The sequence below is a fragment of the Gymnodraco acuticeps genome, unplaced genomic scaffold, assembly GCF_902827175.1.
Source record: "Gymnodraco acuticeps unplaced genomic scaffold, fGymAcu1.1, whole genome shotgun sequence".
In the NCBI taxonomy this organism is placed as follows: domain Eukaryota; kingdom Metazoa; phylum Chordata; class Actinopteri; order Perciformes; family Bathydraconidae; genus Gymnodraco; species Gymnodraco acuticeps.
Genome location: NW_022992193.1, coordinates 2,941,105 through 2,960,438, shown reverse-complemented (window position 1 = coordinate 2,960,438; position 19,334 = coordinate 2,941,105). Strand labels below are relative to the sequence as shown.

General features: G+C 41.9%; 1 protein-coding gene across 1 annotated transcript in view; it reads right to left on the bottom strand.

The window, feature by feature from the left end:
* Window positions 1–19,334, bottom strand: part of spega (striated muscle enriched protein kinase a) — a 63,389-nt gene that overhangs the window by 38,160 nt on the left and 5,895 nt on the right. The window contains exons 3-5 of the mRNA XM_034205476.1: window positions 3,690–3,732; window positions 2,839–2,873; window positions 1,267–1,365 (exon numbers count right to left, since the gene is read on the bottom strand). Of these exons, the coding sequence (XP_034061367.1) occupies window positions 1,267–1,365; window positions 2,839–2,873; window positions 3,690–3,732 (177 nt within the window). The remainder of the gene's footprint in view (window positions 1–1,266; window positions 1,366–2,838; window positions 2,874–3,689; window positions 3,733–19,334) is intronic.

Genomic DNA, 19,334 nt, shown 5'->3' with positions numbered 1-19,334 from the left:
AGGGCAGCAGGTTCTGTGACGCCAGTCCACCGACACCATTTTAGCAAATGAGTGAATAGTCTTGAGGATTTCTTAAGCTGATAGGAAAGGCAAATCCTTTTTCACATTTGCATTAAGAACGAGATCGTGGGGAGTGAACATTTATTTGACCATCCTCATGTCTAAAGTGAAAGCACTCTAAATTGAAATTGGTTTCTGTATTTTAGACCAAATAGGTTGATGGGATAGCACAAGAAACACTCTTCAATTTTTTTCCATGCACAAAAACCTATATAATAAATAAAGGTAAGTCATTCTTGTTGTTGTCACAATTAATTAAAGACAGGGTCAAAACGACCTAGAACTGTACTTTTGTGATCAAACCCTGATCTAAATATGAAAACTGCATGGCTGCAATTAACAATTGCTATTGATCTTTCCAGGAATTGTCTTGATTAACAGACTACTGTGAATGAGATGTCAGAAAATGAGCCCAAAACAAATCACAATTTAATCTATTAATCTATTATATAATCTATTTAATCTATTAATTTTAATCACATGGTCTGAGCCAGTGGCGTAACAAGGTTGTGATTGGCCCCGGTGCAAATATTGTTTTGGCCCCCCCCATTGTCAGTTTAGCTGTTACATCTCCTTGTTCTCTCTTGTCCTTTCTCTTTTGAGCGCTGCTCTTGTGCTTTGGTTTGCTGTACTAAATGCCCCATATTTATTTCCTTATTGATTTAAACTGTCAAAGCACACAATGTAAAATAATTGCCGCATTTATCTTCGACCTCATTCATCCAACAATGTCATCTTTTGCAGAGGGATCCAGACCTGAGACAGGTTCCCTGCTGAAACTAGGGCAGTGTGTCACTTTGTTGCATCACAGCATTAGGGATTCATGGGAAATGGACGTCACGTTCTGTGGTGATGCAACGTTCTGATTAATAGACGACCCTTCTTTTCTGAATTTATCCAACGCACCGCTTTGGCTGGCTTGATAACAACCTCCATTACATATATCAATCTGCCTTGAGTCATCATTTTGAAGAAGTGTGTTTTTGGCAGTGATGTTGGTGCTGCAGTAAGTCATATTGACTATAAATAAGGTTTAAATAGCTACTGACTCTGTGGATGCTGCCCGCTGAACATTTTTGGCAAGTAATGCATGTTTCATATTATAAAAATATACATAGGAAAAAGGTGAAATTACATATTTGAAGAGTTAATCCAGGAGAAGCAAAATGTGTACACAACCTCAGCAATATTTTTTAGATGAACTACCTGCAGGTCCTCTCCGTCCGGCCTTGTCTTGGTGCCTCCCGAGCCCTTCTTTTGTTTCCATCTGAGGTTCTGTGGTCTCATCCTCTGTGGTCTCAGAGTCTGAAATAAAGGGAAGCAAAAAGAGATAAGTTCGGATGGGGAAAGAAGATGGAAATCGGGAAAAGAGAAATTGAGTTGGGGAAAAGGAGAGGGATATCAACAACAGAGACCCGGTGAAAATGACTTTTCACTTTTGCTTACCGAGACAGAATTCGATGGGGCCTTGAGATGGGCCCCGAAAGTGAAATCAAATGGGTTGAAGCTTGAGCGTGACATGGAGCCAGCTGTGACTTATGAAAAGATGGCTGGTACATGGAGGCGGGGTAATGTAAAGATGCTCTCTGATAGGGCTGCACGATATTGAAAAAAACTGACATTGCGATATTTGTTTCCCCTGCGATATATATTGCGTTCTTTTTAACTATATTTAACCGGATGAAGGATTTTAGTCACGGACGTCTGGATCTTAACTGGTTGACTCATCATACCTTAAGTCATGATCTAACATGTCATGATAATGCATGTTGCTTACCCTCAAATAAGGGGGTTCATCTGTGAATGAAGAAGAGAACCTTTTTGGATCCAAAATAGTTCCAGATGGCAGATGTTGCTTTTGTTTTTGGAAGTAAATCTTCATTCTCGCCGGTATTGTCCTCCTGTGCCTCGCTCATTTTTTACCGGTGTTTTGATGGTCTGCAAACTAGCGGGGCGGGGCCTGCTGTGATCTGATCAAGAATGATTGTGATTGGTGGTTTGCTGTGCATGCAGAGCCTGCATGTCACTCACTCAAGTACCCCTGACATGAGAGCCGCGCAAGTTTTCCTTTTGTAGCAAGCAGCAAAAATAATTGTAACATGACATGTTTGAGTTAATGTGCCTACTTAATATCGCACATCCTAAAAAAAAAAAATGAATTTTTTTTTAATAAAATCACGTCCCTGCGATGTGAATATCGCGCATGCGCATATCGCGGTTATCGCCATGACACGACATATCGTTCAGCCCAACTCTCTGATCAGTCTGGATCGGTTTGTTTCTTTAGATTCATAATTCTATAAATAGGTCACCTGCTATAGTCATTAAACACAGTACCTCCTAATACCTCATTATGATGATAACTGGGTAACCTTTCCAAAAGATCAGTATGAGTGGAACAACATGAAGTGATTTGCAATGAAGAAAATGCCAACCATCTAGAAAATGTCATAAGAGATAAGTTCACAGAAACTAAAATCACAAAAACACAAGTAATGTGTGCAACAGAAAGAAGGACAGGTACAACATCCATTGATTGCAGGCTTGATTTTATAAGGAAGATGCAAAAGCAAAAAAGGTCAAAAAAGATGATATGGAGAACGGATTTTCTTGAAGGGAACACAATGCACCACACACACACACACACACAGTCGGTTCACAATAAACTGCCTGAAACCACAACACAGATCACATGACATCAGCAGGGTGAACAGATGAAGTCAAGGAGGGACGAGAAAAAACAAAAGGTCAGAAGATGAATCAGACAGGCAGGTTTACCATAGCTTTGCTTTCGGCAGGAGCGGAAAACTTCACTTCCATAGTGGCAGCAAGAGAGGGCAGACGGGAGAGCACCGTTACTATGGAAACCAGCATCTCTCTCACCCACACGACCAATCCTCTTCGTACCCATTAGCGTCTAAAATCACCAGCCAAACTGCCGGCTGGCTGACAGATATGTGTTCTGGTTAGAGAGCTTGTGAAGGAGGAGGACGACAACCACCAAATAGGTTGAGCCTCATTGCGCCTCGCATCAAGTGGGATTAGATCATTCCAGAAGGTCTGCCTAATGATAAGAAAGCCAATGTAACATGAACAATCACCATTAACTCATTACATTAGCGTGTGTGTGTCTTCCTAGATTCACCCATCTGCGTCAAATGAAGTTAAATAGCTTGCACACTAGGCGAGGGAAATTGACTCAGCAATGTAATCATGAGGGAATATATTTCATGTGTTGTACTGTAAATATTATTTGGAGTAGAGTACAGCAAGCCTTTGGTTTGGCTTGGATCGTAGATTGCACAACATCTTTGCCAAATATTATACCGTAAAACATCGAGGCAACAACGTGATTAAAAGATACTGCTTTGTGGGGGAGGATGTACAATAATAAAACCCACTCTGGTTGGAAGCAGTCGAGCAGCAAAGCGAATAAACCCGCTTAAGAAATATATAGGCTACAACAGCATTTACACATACAAGTTATTAAAGGAATACATCAAAAATGAAGTACATGAAGGCTAACCAGGCTGAGCAAAATCATAAAGCTACGGTTGTTTTGTTTTCTAACAGAGGAGAACACAATATACTACAGCAGAAATGGAGTAAAGCTCATACTGACAACACACCATGGGTAAATCTGCCAAATGTCCTTGTGGAATGCCCAGTTCTCTGAAACAAGATACAAAGTCAAATGTATTATTCAACAACAAACACAGACAACAATTCTGTTAAGCACAACACTGCCGGTCCCTTTTACCCCAAAGTAAGTCTGTTGCTTACTCGACTCTAAGCAGCAGAAGGTGTGAACACTACACTTGTTCCTGATATAATAATACAAATTCTTGGAGCTTATCCAAGTCCTGATTCATTTGTCTTTATCATATTAAAATACCCTTACTTACTGGTTTAAAAGTATTTAATTTATATTCAACACAGTCCCATTTGTTCCACTTATGCATTACATCAAACAGCTGGATTTAGTGATCTAACTTCTGAAAGACGATGTGATCATATGAGAATAATGCTGATAAATATTCTTGACTCATCCATTTCTTAAATGATAGATATCTGGATTCAGTAGGTGTCCCTGCTGATGAAGCACTTGGTGAAACGACTTCTCGGACGTTCTGTCAATCAGCACCAAGGAGAGCGCCTCAGAATGACTCACTGCTCTGCCGTGGATGGAAAGGGAAAGTAGCAAAAGTGCGAAGTGACTCATTTCACACGCTTTTACCCCCCCCCCCCCCCGTTCGTGTGTGCGCGTTGTGTCGGGCAATTTGATTAACTGTTGCCTTGTGATAACACGCTGTTTGACTCGGCTGGAAGCTTCCATCGTTGTCGTGATCTCCATTGTTATGGCCTCGAGGCAATCATATCAGCTAAAGCCAGCCACAAGCCAAAAGCGGCTTTTTGAAAAGGCTGCATTTGGCAAATGCTTCAAAAGAAAGCTCTGGGTGCAATCCAAATCCTACCAGCATTACTGTCACAGATCTGCCTCTGGAAGCAAAAGAGAAACTCTCAGGGGTTTGATATTGAGGCAGAATTAAAAAAGGAGGCAAAGGCACCATGAGACATCAGCTTTACCCCTCCGAAGCCCTTCTGACAGGCTGCCCTGTTCCTCATGTCTCCACGGGGTGTAGCCTACTGACACACTTTCTCTCTGCTCCTAATTTACTAAACAATAACTTATTATATCACAAAACTGTCACGACATTTAAGGCAAGCTATGTATTTCACAACATAGACTGCGGGACAGCGGAGATTTGGACTGTTTGAATATGTAAAAGGGGGTAATTTGCCTCTTTCTGTGTTTCAATGAGAGAGTCCTAAGAAGTGGTCTTGATTGCTCACACTTTTTTCTGCTTTGTAGCTTTCCTGCGCTGACTTTCTTTGACATGTTGTCCTAACTTGCCCTCAACATATCAGCGGATACAACGTGCCGGAAAATATCAGTTCTCCTTTTCACACTTCCGCTCTTTTGGCTTTCTCAAAACAGAATCGCATGCCTTTTGTGAGGTTGTTACGCATATTCCTAAAATGTTCCTTTTACCACTGTTGCACATGAACATATTTGCATCTCATTATCAGGTAAAGGGTGTGGCAAGGCATACCAAAATGTTAAACCATAAAAATCTGTCTGGATAGAGCTTCACAACACAATCATTAAATGCAGTTCCCCCCCCAAAGCAAACTAACCTGAAACCTCTTCTTGGACCAGATTTTCTTCATCTCTTCAAGTAGTGCTTCCTGTCAAGCGTGCAAGATGACCTGTGGCATGAGCTCAGGAAAACAAGCCGAATAAGCCCAGGGTGTGGCATGAACAAAATTCAAAAAAATCCAGATTCACAAAAGGGATTCAGCCGCCTTTTGTGCGTGGGTGTGTTTACTCTCCAGTCTGGCAGCGAGGAGGGGGGAGAACGAGAGAGGCGAATGCAAATCAGCCCGAGCCAGGTGTCTTTGTGTCTGAGTGTGTATCCGTTGATGTGAACAGCGTCCCTCTCTGACGTAGACGCTGCCTTTAGAGGGGCAATTCTCAGCTGGTTTGCTCAAGTCCCCCCCTCCTCTGCTCGATCTGCCTCAATCGGGAGCACACTCGGTCCAAGAGGAGGTTGGAAGTCTGAGGTGTGTGTGGGTCTTTATTGCGGCGATGAGAGTGTTGGATAAGAGGAGGAGGGAGAGAAACAACTGGCTTCAACGGAGCATGTTGACATAGGAAAGATGAGAGTTGGATTGAGAAGAGGGAAGAGAGAAAGAGCAGAGAGTGGAGGCGAGAGTAGGAGACGAGGGAAAAGCTTCAAGAGGGAGGAGGCGAAAAGGAGATGCATAGATGAGAGGAGAGAAGGGATGAGATGGCTAGACATTAAAGAGGGGGGAAGGGCCAGTGGAATTGATGTTTTCTTAGAAAAAGGTGCCACTGAATACAAACCTCACATCCTTCCTCCACCCTCTTAATTTCAGTCTATTCTCCTGCTCTCGTCTCTATTCAATGTAGCAGACCTCAGGATAGGCATTCATTATTTATATATATTCCAAGTGAGCTTTAAACAATGATCACGGTTAGCACAGCCTCAAGCAGTAGAGGGCTCTATTCACTGGGAGAGCAAATGTGTTTCCCTTATGGATTGGCAGGCACCTAACAAGCAGATCAACCTAAACAAAACACCTTTACAAATAATTTATTTGAAATGACTTTGATCTGAAAATAATGATGAATTCATTGTAAAGTCTATTAAATGACACGTACACCCTACACCATGATTGATCTACACAGTGGCCTGTGTAAATCAGACAAAGATCATGTTACAATTCTCTCTTCCAGTCATTTATTTTGCAGTTGTGACAAGAATATGTTCCTGCTTTCCACCACCCATCTACCTCCTCCTTCATACCTCCATCTCCATGTCTAAAAAAACTCTCACTCACATGAATTGTTCTTTTCAGACACATCTGTGCTCCTTACACCTCCTCCAACAAATGAATCTAAACATAATTACAGGCAGACCTTCCACCATCTACTCAGAATCCGTGTCCACATTTCTGTCCCCGACTTGCTTCACTGAGCGATGTGCTTTTTAGCGCTGTTAAGTGAGGCATGTTACTATGTATTGCCTTGTGAACACATAATCAATAGGAGATTTACTCCTGCTGTGAAAAAGAAGTAGCGGGGTCTCTATCTTGTTGCCTTTTCTCGTTGCATTTTGTATCTAAATGACGTCCAAAACTAAAGCCTTCCCTCTTAGACAAAAGGCAAACCTAGATGCAGCACAGTGTAATTGTTATTTCAACAAACCTCCCTCTATGCACTCGCGCCTGCCTCCACTCCTCCTCCACTCTCCCAGAGTGCATAAATCAATGCCAAGGCTGTATGCGTGATATGGGATACACCCCCAAGTAACAGTTCAAACGCCCTGGATCAATAACTCCATCATTACACAACATTCCATGACCATCATCCAATGAGAGGGCAGATACGGTGGAGAGCCTCCATTTTCTTGGAAAAGTCTTTTATGGGGTTGTTTTTTTGTCATGCTCACTAAATGCCACAAAGAACCAGCTTCAACTCATCTCTGGCTGGGATATCAAACAATATCAGCCATTGAGAAAAGATAATTACATTCTATTGGTGCGTGTCATTTGTCTTGCTCTGAATCTGGCTTCCTTTAAAGGCTTCGAAGGCAAAATGGTCCCCTGCACTGCAGTGTTCTCAGACATGGGAGTAAACAGATCCTCATTATTGATTGCTGAGCTGTTTCAGACATGCAAATGCAAAAAACACATGCATTACTTTTGACTGGTTTATGTTGAAGCGTCTCCAAAATGTGGCTTCTGCGATACTAACGGAGACGGACAATTAGTACACACTGAATGAGCTTTACAAACAATCAGGAGAGGTGCAAATTGGAGCGTGCTTCAGTTTAATTAGCTTAAAACAACAATAGAGTAAGCAGACTTCACGGAAAGCGATTGATTTTCTGACAGAGGCTGCTTTCTGTGATGGATGCCTTCCGGTCACGCAGCTTCATCAGCAGCAGGTCTGGCATGGTCTCTGTGCCACGAGGAAACACATTCTGCTGCTGTTACATCCTTCTCTGATGTTTCTGTATGTGCTATCAAACTAAACAGTCAGTATATTGATGCACAATATAGGTCGGGCCAATAATGGGAAATGTAAGACTACAACCCCTGCAACACAGACTTCATTCTGCACATTACAAAATGCACACAGTGTTTCTCCATCAAGAAAGATTTAAAGGTCACCTATTATGCAAAATCCACTTTTTGATTTGGTTTCTACATCAACATGTGTCCCCTCTGTGGAAAGAGATTCTGAAAGTTTCAGGAACAAAGATTCTCTCTCTTTTTGTCCTGATCCATTTCTATAAAAACCTGTCTGAAAATGAGCTGATCAGATTTTGGCCACTATATGATGTCATAATGATGTGTTGGCTTGTGTAACCATTAGCCAATCACCAACCAAGGTAACCCCCCCCCCACACCTTATCACCTGAATCTCCTCCTAGAGCACCATTGAGTTCTTTGTAACCAAATCTCTCTCAGAGGGGCGTGGGGAGGGGCTCCTTATTTTCATCTAAAGTAACAGACAGAGAATCAGCACTTTTGAAACAGGGCTGAAACAGAGGGGATTACAATGCTACAATGATCTGTTTGGTATTTCGAGCACACTTCAGAGACATGTTCTGTATATATCTGACACCTATAATATATTGATGAAAAACAGTATAATAGGGGACCTTTAAGATTAGAGACCAAACACAATGACGCTTTGTTATTTGCCCCCCCAATCATCCTCCCGAGGCAAATGAGTGATGATGGTATGTGGAAGCGAGGCAGTTTGGAAATCCTAAATGACAGTGGCTAATGTTGACAGTCACACTGCAACCCGATCCTACCACCTAATCCTCCCCAAATCCCTGAGGGTCCCTGTGAATGGCTGTGTACCACCGGGATGGAACACAAACACACACTTTGCCAGACTAATCACCAGAGAAACAGCGTTGGCTTCACCCCCACGTATTGCCTCAGCTGCCTGATGATAATAGAAAAGATAATTAATTGTACTGTCTCCTTAATCCACTTGAACGTAATATTCAGAGAATGTGAAATCATCAAGCGGCTATAGATTATCTCTGCGCCAGGATGCCAATGTAAGGGTCGATAAGAAATAGTGAGAGCAGGAATGCCATGCTATATACGCTCCACAACAGACACTGCCTGAGCAGATACATGGGTTTGAGTTTCAAATGCAAATGTCTTATGCAGATAGAAAACATTGAATTATTACTTTTATAGCCGTTGGAATTGCATGTTGGAAGGCCAGTTCTTTATTTTCGGTGTTTCATTAAAACGCCACATTTGTGAGTACTTCCATATATACTTGAAGAGTTTCACTTGTTATAACATCAGGCTTGTTTTAATTTCGTAAACATGGAACCACTGTAAACCAACCTTTATAAGCATCAGAACATCTTATATTTAACCATTAATTCTCTCGTAGTCCATGTGGTTATAGACCTGTCAATCATTTTTGGGAGTTTCTCTGGACTTAGAGGATGGGATGACCCTTTGTTTACATTTTGATCGTGGAGTTTGCCCTCTAAAGGGATTACTATAGTTGTTTTCTATCGACGTGAGGACTGGTTGAACAAGATTGTACATGCTGTTTCCCAGCTCTTGAGTCACAAATGAAACCCTCACAATTTTTAAACTAAGAGTGATATTTTGAGAGAAAACAACAGTCTTTATTTAGCCATTTCTATACTTGCACTATGACAAACAAGATTGATGTAGCGTAAAGCCTGCAGTAAAAAGCATTATCCATGTATAGCTTGGGATTTGTACAACAGTGCAAGGCATAGAGGACAAGCTAACTAAATCCAATTAGGCAGCGGCAATAACTGCCTCAAGTGTATTACCTTGTTTTCATTTCCATTACAGCTGTTCCACTCAGTTGCATTCAGTAAATACCCCTGCTACAGTGTGATCCTTCTCCTACTTGGACTTGGAGCATTTTATTCCAACAAATATTTAGCATTGATACCTGCTCCCACTCACCTCTCTGTTTCTTGCTTCTCGGCCCACTCACGCCCTCCCGAGCGCTCCTCAAAGCTTTCCGTGCATCAAGCAGCTCCTTCCGTAACATAGCTACTTTTGTGTGTTCCTCTAAAAAAAACGTCAAGATGCCCCAAAAACACGTATCCTTTATGAACAGTCTTCCAACAAGTCCATCGAAACACACCACCAACTACCTCATAATGGCTCCAACAGGCCTATTTCTCCAAGAATCTTGTTTTGGTCAAGCCAGCATATGCTCTCTTAAAATGGCTACTTCATCTTCCTTATCCCACGTCTGTCTTTTTTCTCCCTGTCTTCCCCCAGTCCTCCCCAACTTTGACAGCCAGCCTTAGCAGTCTATTTCCAGTCTTGCATAGTACAACCCCTCCAGTTGTACTGTACTTTCCCTTTGCACCCCCTTTCACAGAGCCTGCCCCCCCAGTTAGAGCAGGAGATTAAGCACACTTCTACATGGATACAAAACGACCTTTGACGTCCTCTGTGGGTCACGGAGACTTTTTAAAAGTCCATTACAAGGCAGACATGTTGTAAAACACCGTTGAGGTTATGCTACAACTGCTATACATTACGGGACAATGGGAGAAAGGCATGTGAGGGGGATCTATTTCAGACGGCTGATAAACCTTGGTGCTGGAGGTGACTATAACACCGTAGCCTTGAATGTGTGTCACTAAATGGGTATATGCTTTGTAATCTATATGAATGTGATTATAGAACACCAGGGGCTTTTACTAAGACTGTGTAAGAATATCAAATGCTGACCACAGTCTGGGTGCAACTTTTATTAGAGCTGTTGTGGAACTGAGCCCTCTTTCTCAACCTGTCACTCTCTTTATAGACACTTTCAGGTGATGTAACAGACCCTCTGGTATTCATATTAGGGTCCATGCTGCTGGGAAATTGCATCTCAAATAAATGAACAGCTTTCTCCAACAGAATTAGTGCTGTATTTGACAGGATCTGATTGAATTGGTCTGTATATACTATTCACATGTTAATATGCAACCCAGTCTCATGGCATTTCGTGTTCACCAACACGATTTTTAATCTATTGATTCGTGTTCACCAACACGATTTTCCCCTTTTTTTCGTGTTGCACAGCACGATTTTAAAAGCAATGTATTTCTACTGGTAATGACGCTCATGGAAGCACTGCATGGCTGCCCTTAAAGGCAATGTGAGCGTCCATTCTCATTGGATAACGGAGAATTGTACACCGGAAGTAAGTATTCTCCTTACTGTCGATTTATTTTACAGTGATATCTGCACTACTCACCGACTAAAAAACACCAGATTATCCTTGTTAATTACACAACATTGATTGGCTTAAATTGTGTGCAATGCTTTTGTATTTTTCCCCTTCGATTCGGAGAAACAAATATTTGTTCGGAGTAAAGGATGGCAGAAGACACTACACTACCCAGAATCCCCAGCTATCGTTTAGGACTACACCATGTGCTCTGTTTGACAAACCCCGTGATAGTCCTCAAGCTCTGTGATTGGAGAGTGTGCTCCGAGGGTTACCGAGCCTCGAACAGCACTTGAAATGGGATGGAACCACGGCAGACTGTCCAAAACTGGATTTGAACGGGTCCACCGCGTCCCCCCCCCTCCCCGTCCCCAGAACTACACATGCTGGCTATTCTGTTTCGCAACATGTTCTCTATCTATGGCACGTCTCTACTGGGAGTTGTAGTTTTAAAAGACGTTTTCATATTTCCCATAATAAGAAGTTGCCAGTATTAAACTGGGTACATCCCTGGAGGTTTAGGGGGTAGGAACACTCAAATTTAAAACATATAATTAATAAATGGGTGAAAATTGCTTGTGCCCATAATGGGCAGCATTAATATATATACACACATGCCAGCTAAGGTCAGAAGAGCTTTATTTAACAGCTGGTCTTATGTTTGTGACCCCTGTTGTTAATTGATAACATTACATTACATTACATTAATTGATAAGCCTGAAACATGCACTTGTCAAGGTTCAGAGGCAAATTTTGCAAATATGGCAGTAGCCATCGATCAGCTTTTGATAAGATATACTTTATTGATCCCAAGTTGGAACATTTGCGTTACATCAGCATGTGTAATAGTTGTATGCAGTGGTGTTTATTTGTAAATCATTTATCATTTATAATCACACAAATTCTGTGTTTTATATTTAACAATTCTGTGTTCTTTATTTATTGATTGTTCAATACCTGACAAGGCCGGAGATTAAATATCTACATACATCTTATAAGAGTATAATACATTATGTATAATATCAGTTAAAATAAATGCTTCAACATAGTTAACATTGCTGGAGGTATGCACAAATATTGATAGATGTCTTGTAATGCACTATTGAGGAACCTGCGACCCAAGTTTTCAACCCAGTCTCATAAAAAAAACGTGTAATACCTACGTTGGTCCACAACGTAGGACGTAGTATTTCTACAAAAACGCCTCTGAAATTGTAAGATCCCTACGTTTTTTTTCACCATTCATTCCAATGGCTGGCGTCTATGTCACGTGATCTTCACATTTCTCCCTGCAGAAAAAAAAACATGGCCGAACTTCGTTTTATTCTCGGTGTAAAATGCCTATTTTAAAGTTAGTTTGGCCATTCAAATGCGTTTTGATGTCATTTGATGTGAGAAATATGAGTTTTTATTTCAGATGATGTGTGCAGTGGATGTACATGATCTTTAGTTTGCCAGTTATTACGAAGATTACTTCAGGAAATTGTGTCTATACAACGTTTTCATTGTCACCAAGGTGGTTGCTAGGGATGCTGCTATCAATATTATTTCTGTTATGTTGTGTAACAGTTTAATGGTGTAATCTTTATTGCTACTCCCTTCCCCGTCAATGTATAGTGTTGGTCCACAGCGCAAACGTATTAGTTTAACAAAATCCGCATCTAAAATTGTGGCATAGATACGTTATTTTCCCCTGTGCAATTCCAGTCTCACATCTCACAGCACATCGTCATAAACAAATACCGGAAACAGACCGAAAACACTTTATTCCGAGTGTGCTTGCTTTTCTCTTTGGAGGTCATCACATAACGGCATTGTAATACACGGTTCGGCTGCATTACATATTACATATCTGCCGTAGTTCTCTATTTATAGAGCCCTGATGAGAAGACTTCTAGACAAACATGAGGAACTGCCGCCCACACTGAAAACGTGACGTGGATCATAAATATATCAGCCATTAAACAACATCTTACATTTATTTTCCCACAATACGTCTCCTTGCAGTATCAACACTAATTCGGCTGACTTTTATATTTGATCCAATTGGTAGATAGGCTGTATTTAAACCATAACCGTGCAGAGCTGATAGAAAGGGACACCTGGTGGTTAAAGCATGTTATTGAATTTCATTATTTTTATTATTAGATATTAATAGGATCCCTATAAAGTATATTCATTACTCGTTATTCTCTACTAATAGTTCATTAAACACTGTATATAATGACTATTTTGCACATCCCTTTCAAGATTTCAAGATTTTCTAAGGTTTATTGACATATCATATACACATTACATTTTACATTACATTACATTGCATTTAGCTGACGCTTTTATCCAAAGCGACTTACAATAAGTACATTCGACCAGGAATACACAAACGGTGTAGTTACGCAATGAATGAAAAACTTTGTGTATACCTCCGGCAATGTTAACTATGTTGAAGCACTTATTTTAACTGATATTATACATATGTATTATACTCTGATATAAGATGTATGTAGATAGTATAAGAAATGTGCAGAATACGACAGTTTAATGGTGAAGGTATACACACATATTGATCAGATGTCTTGTAATGCACTGTTGAGGAATCTGCGACCAAAGTTTTTCATCTCCGGCCTTGTCAGGTATTGAACAATCAATACATATAGAACACAGAATTATTAAATATAAAACACAGAATTTGTGTGATTATACTAAATGATTTACAAATAAACACCACTGCATATTTACAACTGTTACACATGCTGATGTAATGCAAATGTTTCCAACTTGGGATCTATAAAGTATATCTTATCTTAAGATGATCGATGGCTACTGCCATATTTGCAAAATGTGCCTCTGAACCTTGACAAGTGCATGTTTCAGGCTCATCAATAAACAACAGGAGGGGTCACAGACATAAGACCAGCTGTTAAATAAAGCTCTTCTGACCTTAGCTGGCATGTGGTTAATGCTGCCCATTATGGACACAAGCAATTTTCACCCATTTATTAATTATATCTTTTATATTTGAGTGTTTCCTATCCCCTAAACCTCCAGGGATGGACACAGTTTAATACTGACCACTTCTTATTATGGCAAATACGAAAACGTCTTTTAAAACTACAACTCCCAGTAGAGGAGTGCCATAGAGCATGTTGCGAAGGTTGCGAAACACAATAGCCAGCATGTGTAGTTCTGGGGACGGGGTGGGGGAGGGGGGGACGGGGTGGACCCGTTCAAATCCAGTTTTGGAAAGTCTGCCTCCATTTCAAGTGCTGTTCGAGGCTCGTCGTAACCCTCGGAGCACACTCTCCAATCACAGAGCTTGAGGACTATCACGGGGTTTGTCAAACAGAGCACATGGTGTAGTCCAAACGATAGCTGGGGATTCTGGGTAGTGTAGTGTCTTCTGCCATCCTTTACTCCGAAAAAATATTTGTTTCTCCGAATCGAAGGTGAAAAATACAAAAGCATTGCACACAATTTAAACCAATCAATGTTGTGTAATTAACAAGGATAATCTGGTGTTTTTTAGTCGATGAGTAGTGCAGATAACACTGTAAACTCAATCGACATTAAGGGGAATACTTACTTCCGGGTGTACAATTCTCCGTTATCCAATGAGAATGGACGCTCACATTGCCTTTAAGGGCAGCCGACACAAACGAATGCCGTGCTTCCATGAGCGTCCATAGAAGCATATGGACATCCCGGAAAGCTGAAAATGGACGCTAAGGCCCCCCCCTTGCGTTGAAAATGGACGCTAAGGCCCCCCCCCCCTTGCGTTGGCAAAAGCCGACACAGGACTTGACATAACGTCAACGTAGGCCGACCTGGGAGTGAGGATGTGTTGGCTTCCATGAGCGTCATTACCAGTAGAAATACATCGCTTTTAAAATCGTGCTGTGCAACACGAAAAAAAGGGGAAAATCGTGTTGGTGAACACGAATCAATAGATTAAAAATCCTGTTGGTGAACACGAAATGCCATGAGACTGGGTTGTAATATGCTATCTGTTACATTCAGTATTTTCCTTTAATGTACTTTAACCACATTAGATTAATTACTAGCTGATGTAAAGATTTAAGATATCACTGCCTTGACATTCAAGCCATTCATTATTAAATGAATTAATTTGTTATTTTCTTTATATTAGCCCAGTGGATGTCCCTAAAGAGCAACTTCACATAAAGGTCTTTAGGCCCACAGGTTGGAAAACCCTGCTTTCAAAATATACATATATCTTTTTTTTAATCATGAATAACGGCAAGTCATATATGTAATTCTCCTGCGTCCCATTGCCACAGTAATCTGATATTGTAAAAGTAGTTTAAAAAACTGCATGTGACGGATGTGCTGCTTTTTCAGAGCTTCTATCAGACTGCTTATCGGGCCCTTAGAGGCCTGACAGTATGTTAATAAAACGCTGTAAGCCTGAGGGTGATGTCAATAAAGTGGTCTAGACCTGTGACACATCACTACTCTGGTTTCTGGTTGGTCTGGTCTCAGGGTGATATCTTAAAGTGACAGACATCCAACTGACTCACTCAAATCTTTCACACACACATACGGGTTTTGGGCCGAGGGCGACACCGTACTTCCGGTATCAACCATTTCACACGAGGTGCATACAGAATATCATAGTCGATTGCCTTAATCAATATAGTCAACTCTAAAATACCACATATATGCATTGGCATGATAATATTATTGTGACAAGTGGGGTATTCACCTGGTGTTTCCAGAAGATAGACGTAGATGCAGCCAAAATCGACCGAAGGCCACTTTTGAGGGTCGTAATTCCATACATTGTACATCCAACAACCCACACAGCTCTAGTTTACGCTGGTAACGACCTAGAGCACACCCCTCAAGTCCAGAGATGTAATCCGAAGACATGCAGCGATTTCTTCGGTCGTTAAATCAGAAAAAAAACCTAGTGCGCTCTGCCTGGCAACATTAGCTAGCTGTTTATATTAGCATTGCCAGGATTTTTGCACCTCCAGAAAAATGGCGTCTTTATAAAAAAATATATGGCGCGCGTTGCATTGTGGGTAGCTGTGACGTCACTGTGTGTGAAAGAAAAGCAGACTGGACAGCCATTAAAACTGACCACACACGTGTGTAACTGCACAATAACAGACACCCACACAGATACACACTCACTGCCTTTCCCCTGCCCCGGCATACACACACAGTCTCTCTTTCATCACCGTGACCGTGATTGAGTGCGACAGCGCCGCATCTTGACCGTGGTGAAGCTATAATTATCTGTGATGTCTGCTGGTGCAATCGGAGAGGGGGCCGGCGGCATCCACACATCAGTGGAGTACGAGTCCTCTGGCCAGCTCGGCACATACCGGGCCATAAATACGCACAAGGAGAGAGAGAGGAGGTAGGAAGGAGGCAGAGGTCAGAGATAAAGTGAGACAGCTAGGAACCAGAAAACAGAAAAACGTTTATTTTTATGTCTTTTACCAGTTTATCATTCATGTGCATTTATCTATTGCAAGAAACACAGAAAGGGGGCTTTTTCGAAGTCTCTTGAAGCAACACATAGTCATTTGACAAACTAGTTTCAGGTGTCGGAAATACGGACAGCTGTAATGTTACGCATGCATTTTTTATTATGACATTACTCAAGATCAAAAACAAGAGTAGTTGCTAACATGACATCACATCAATCAAGTACAACAACACAAGACATAGCAAACCAGCTACAGTAGTGTTAGTACCCGGCCTGCGTGACCCCCGGTTCTGCACGACACAGCTAGCATAGGCCTTTAAAGCCTCCTGTAGCTCATTTGCTAGCGAGGTAAACACCGACACTTCCCCTGTTCTCCAAGAGCCCAATTAGATCGATTTAATTACGGACAAGAACGATAAGCGTATACCATCTGTGCTGTCTTGTAGCTGTTAAATACATTTTAAACATAACTCCAATGAAGCTGAAGTTAGCAGACCTAGACAAAACAGGTGACAGATGGAGAAAAAAAGAGCAGAAATAGGCACTGAGGAACAGAGGTGAAAAATAGGAAAGTAGCGCTGAATTGAAGTGAGAATTTGAAAAAGTAGAAGAGCAAGACAGAGAGGTGCTGAGTGATATGCCAGCTGGACTGTGTGTGCCAGCTCATAGTGTGAGAGCTACTGATATGTGAGCTACACAGGCCAAGGAAACACCACCACCATCAAATGTAGCCGGCATAACAATGATCTCACTGAATATCTATTCAGTCGTCTACGCACTTGACACAAATGGATGACGCAAACCGGTCAGGCGTTTTTATTCCACTAGATGTGATGTCATTATATTCTTGAAAAATGCATTTGTCTTCCAGCTCTAAAGATCATTACAACTATATGTGTATCAGAACTTTGACAAAAATAAAAAAAACACCTCTCAATTGAGGTTTGGATATAATTAACTACGGTGTCATGGACTGCTACACAATGCAACTGCATGTTTAAACTAAATACTATTATATGTTGACTATATTTAAAAATGGATTTCTACATTTCAAAAGTGAGCTTAATATGTGTCAGGAAGTTTTGTTATCTCATTCCAAATGCATGTTCTCTTTCGTTCTTGTTGACGACATGAATTCATAAAAGCCATTACTACAATAATAAACTACTAGTTCACTAAAATATGTTGTGTAGTATGCCTTTATGCTAGTTGGTAGCAAAATGCCTCCGTTCTCTACAGATGACTTCCAGAAACTTATACAGAAGATGGCTGTGTTGGAAATGAAAATGCAACGGTTGGAAGTTAACGTGGAAGTGAATGGACTATGTCGTGGGAATGACACAACTTTACCAGTGTTGCTAAGTAATGGAGAAGGGTATGCTAACTCACAGCTAGTTAGCAGCTACAAAGATTCCAAGGAACAGGAGGGCTGTGTACCGGGTAATAAATCTACAAGTGGTAGTCCTCCCTGGAACTCTCTGGGTGCAAAGCCTAAGAGTAAATCACTTCCATGGGATTTGGGAGGACGGATAACAGGCAGAGCCCAGAGCTCCGAAATCTGTGATGCGACCGGCTGGCCTGCATTGTTATCACCCAGGAAGAGCGCCTCTTCAACCCCTATTCATACTAGGAAACAGCCGTGGACAGCTGCTAAAGGGAGAATTACAAACAATCCTCCTAAACCACCAAGTGTGCCAATCCAGAACAGATACGCTCCGCTGACCGAGAACCGGAGATCTGATGACCTGGATAACCTGTCCTCTTCACGCAGCAGGGTAAGGACCAATAGCTACTCTAAAAGTAAAAGGCTAGAGGGAAAGCTAACGACTGGGCCTGAAACTCTGATTGTGGGTGACTCTGCTGTAAGAGATGTAAAAGGTCTGTGTAATAAGAACAACACCAAAGTACTCTGTTTTCCCAAGGATGTGGTCTCTGACTTGGCTGAGAAGATCCTGCATATTGGGGCTGAACATCCGACTGTGAAGAATGTGGTACTGCACATTGGAACAAATGATGTTGTGAAACAACAGTCAGAAGTGCTGAAAGAAGACTTTAAATGTTTGTTGGAAACTGCCAGCTCTCTAAATGCAGAGGTGTTCATCAGTGGCCCTCTACCGCCAGTCAGAAGAGGAGTGGAGAGATTCAGCAGATTGTTTGCACTGAACACGTGGCTTTCAACGGCCTGTACTGACCATTCTGTTCATTTTATTGACAATTTTAACTTTTTCTGGGATCGCAGACATCTTTTCAAGGCAAATGGAGTTTGCCTGAACAAGTCAGGAGTGAAATTGTTTATCTCTAACATATTCAACTGCCTGCGTCATCAATCTGTTCCCTCTGCCAAGGACAAGCGGCAGGAGGAATCAAAACACGAGAAAGACACAACACATCACGCAGAAAACCCTGAAGAATTATCACTGCACCCGCCTGAGGAATGTTCTGATTATGGGAGACATATGAGACACATGGAGGAGTCTCCACTGCCCCCCCCCCCTGTCAACGCCTTTGAGGATACTCCGTTCACCCTTTCACCCTCGCCCACCCTCCTGGAGATCGATGAACACACAAAGGAGATACAGAGGGTTGGCACCGATTCCTTCCTGGAGTTCAAAGACCAAACAAAGGCGATACGCAGGGCTGGCACCATGTCCTTTACCCCCGCTCCTCAACGACGCCCACCAAAATCACCGCGGAGACGCGCACCATCTCCCCCGTCCTCATCACCGCGCCTACGTCAACCACCTCCCCCCCTGGCAGCATGTCCTCTACCCCCGCACCATCTAGCCCGTCTCCATCACCGTGCCTACGTCGACCACCTCCCCTCCCTTCGAGGGGGCTTCTGCAGTCTCCGAAGCCTGATAAGGATGTGTGTGTACAAAACACAACAAACTCTTACTGATATGTGATGGGTCCAGGCTCAAGGGCGTATGGCACTCTCAACTCTTTCAAGGACATGTCGGGGCCCTGCCTGCC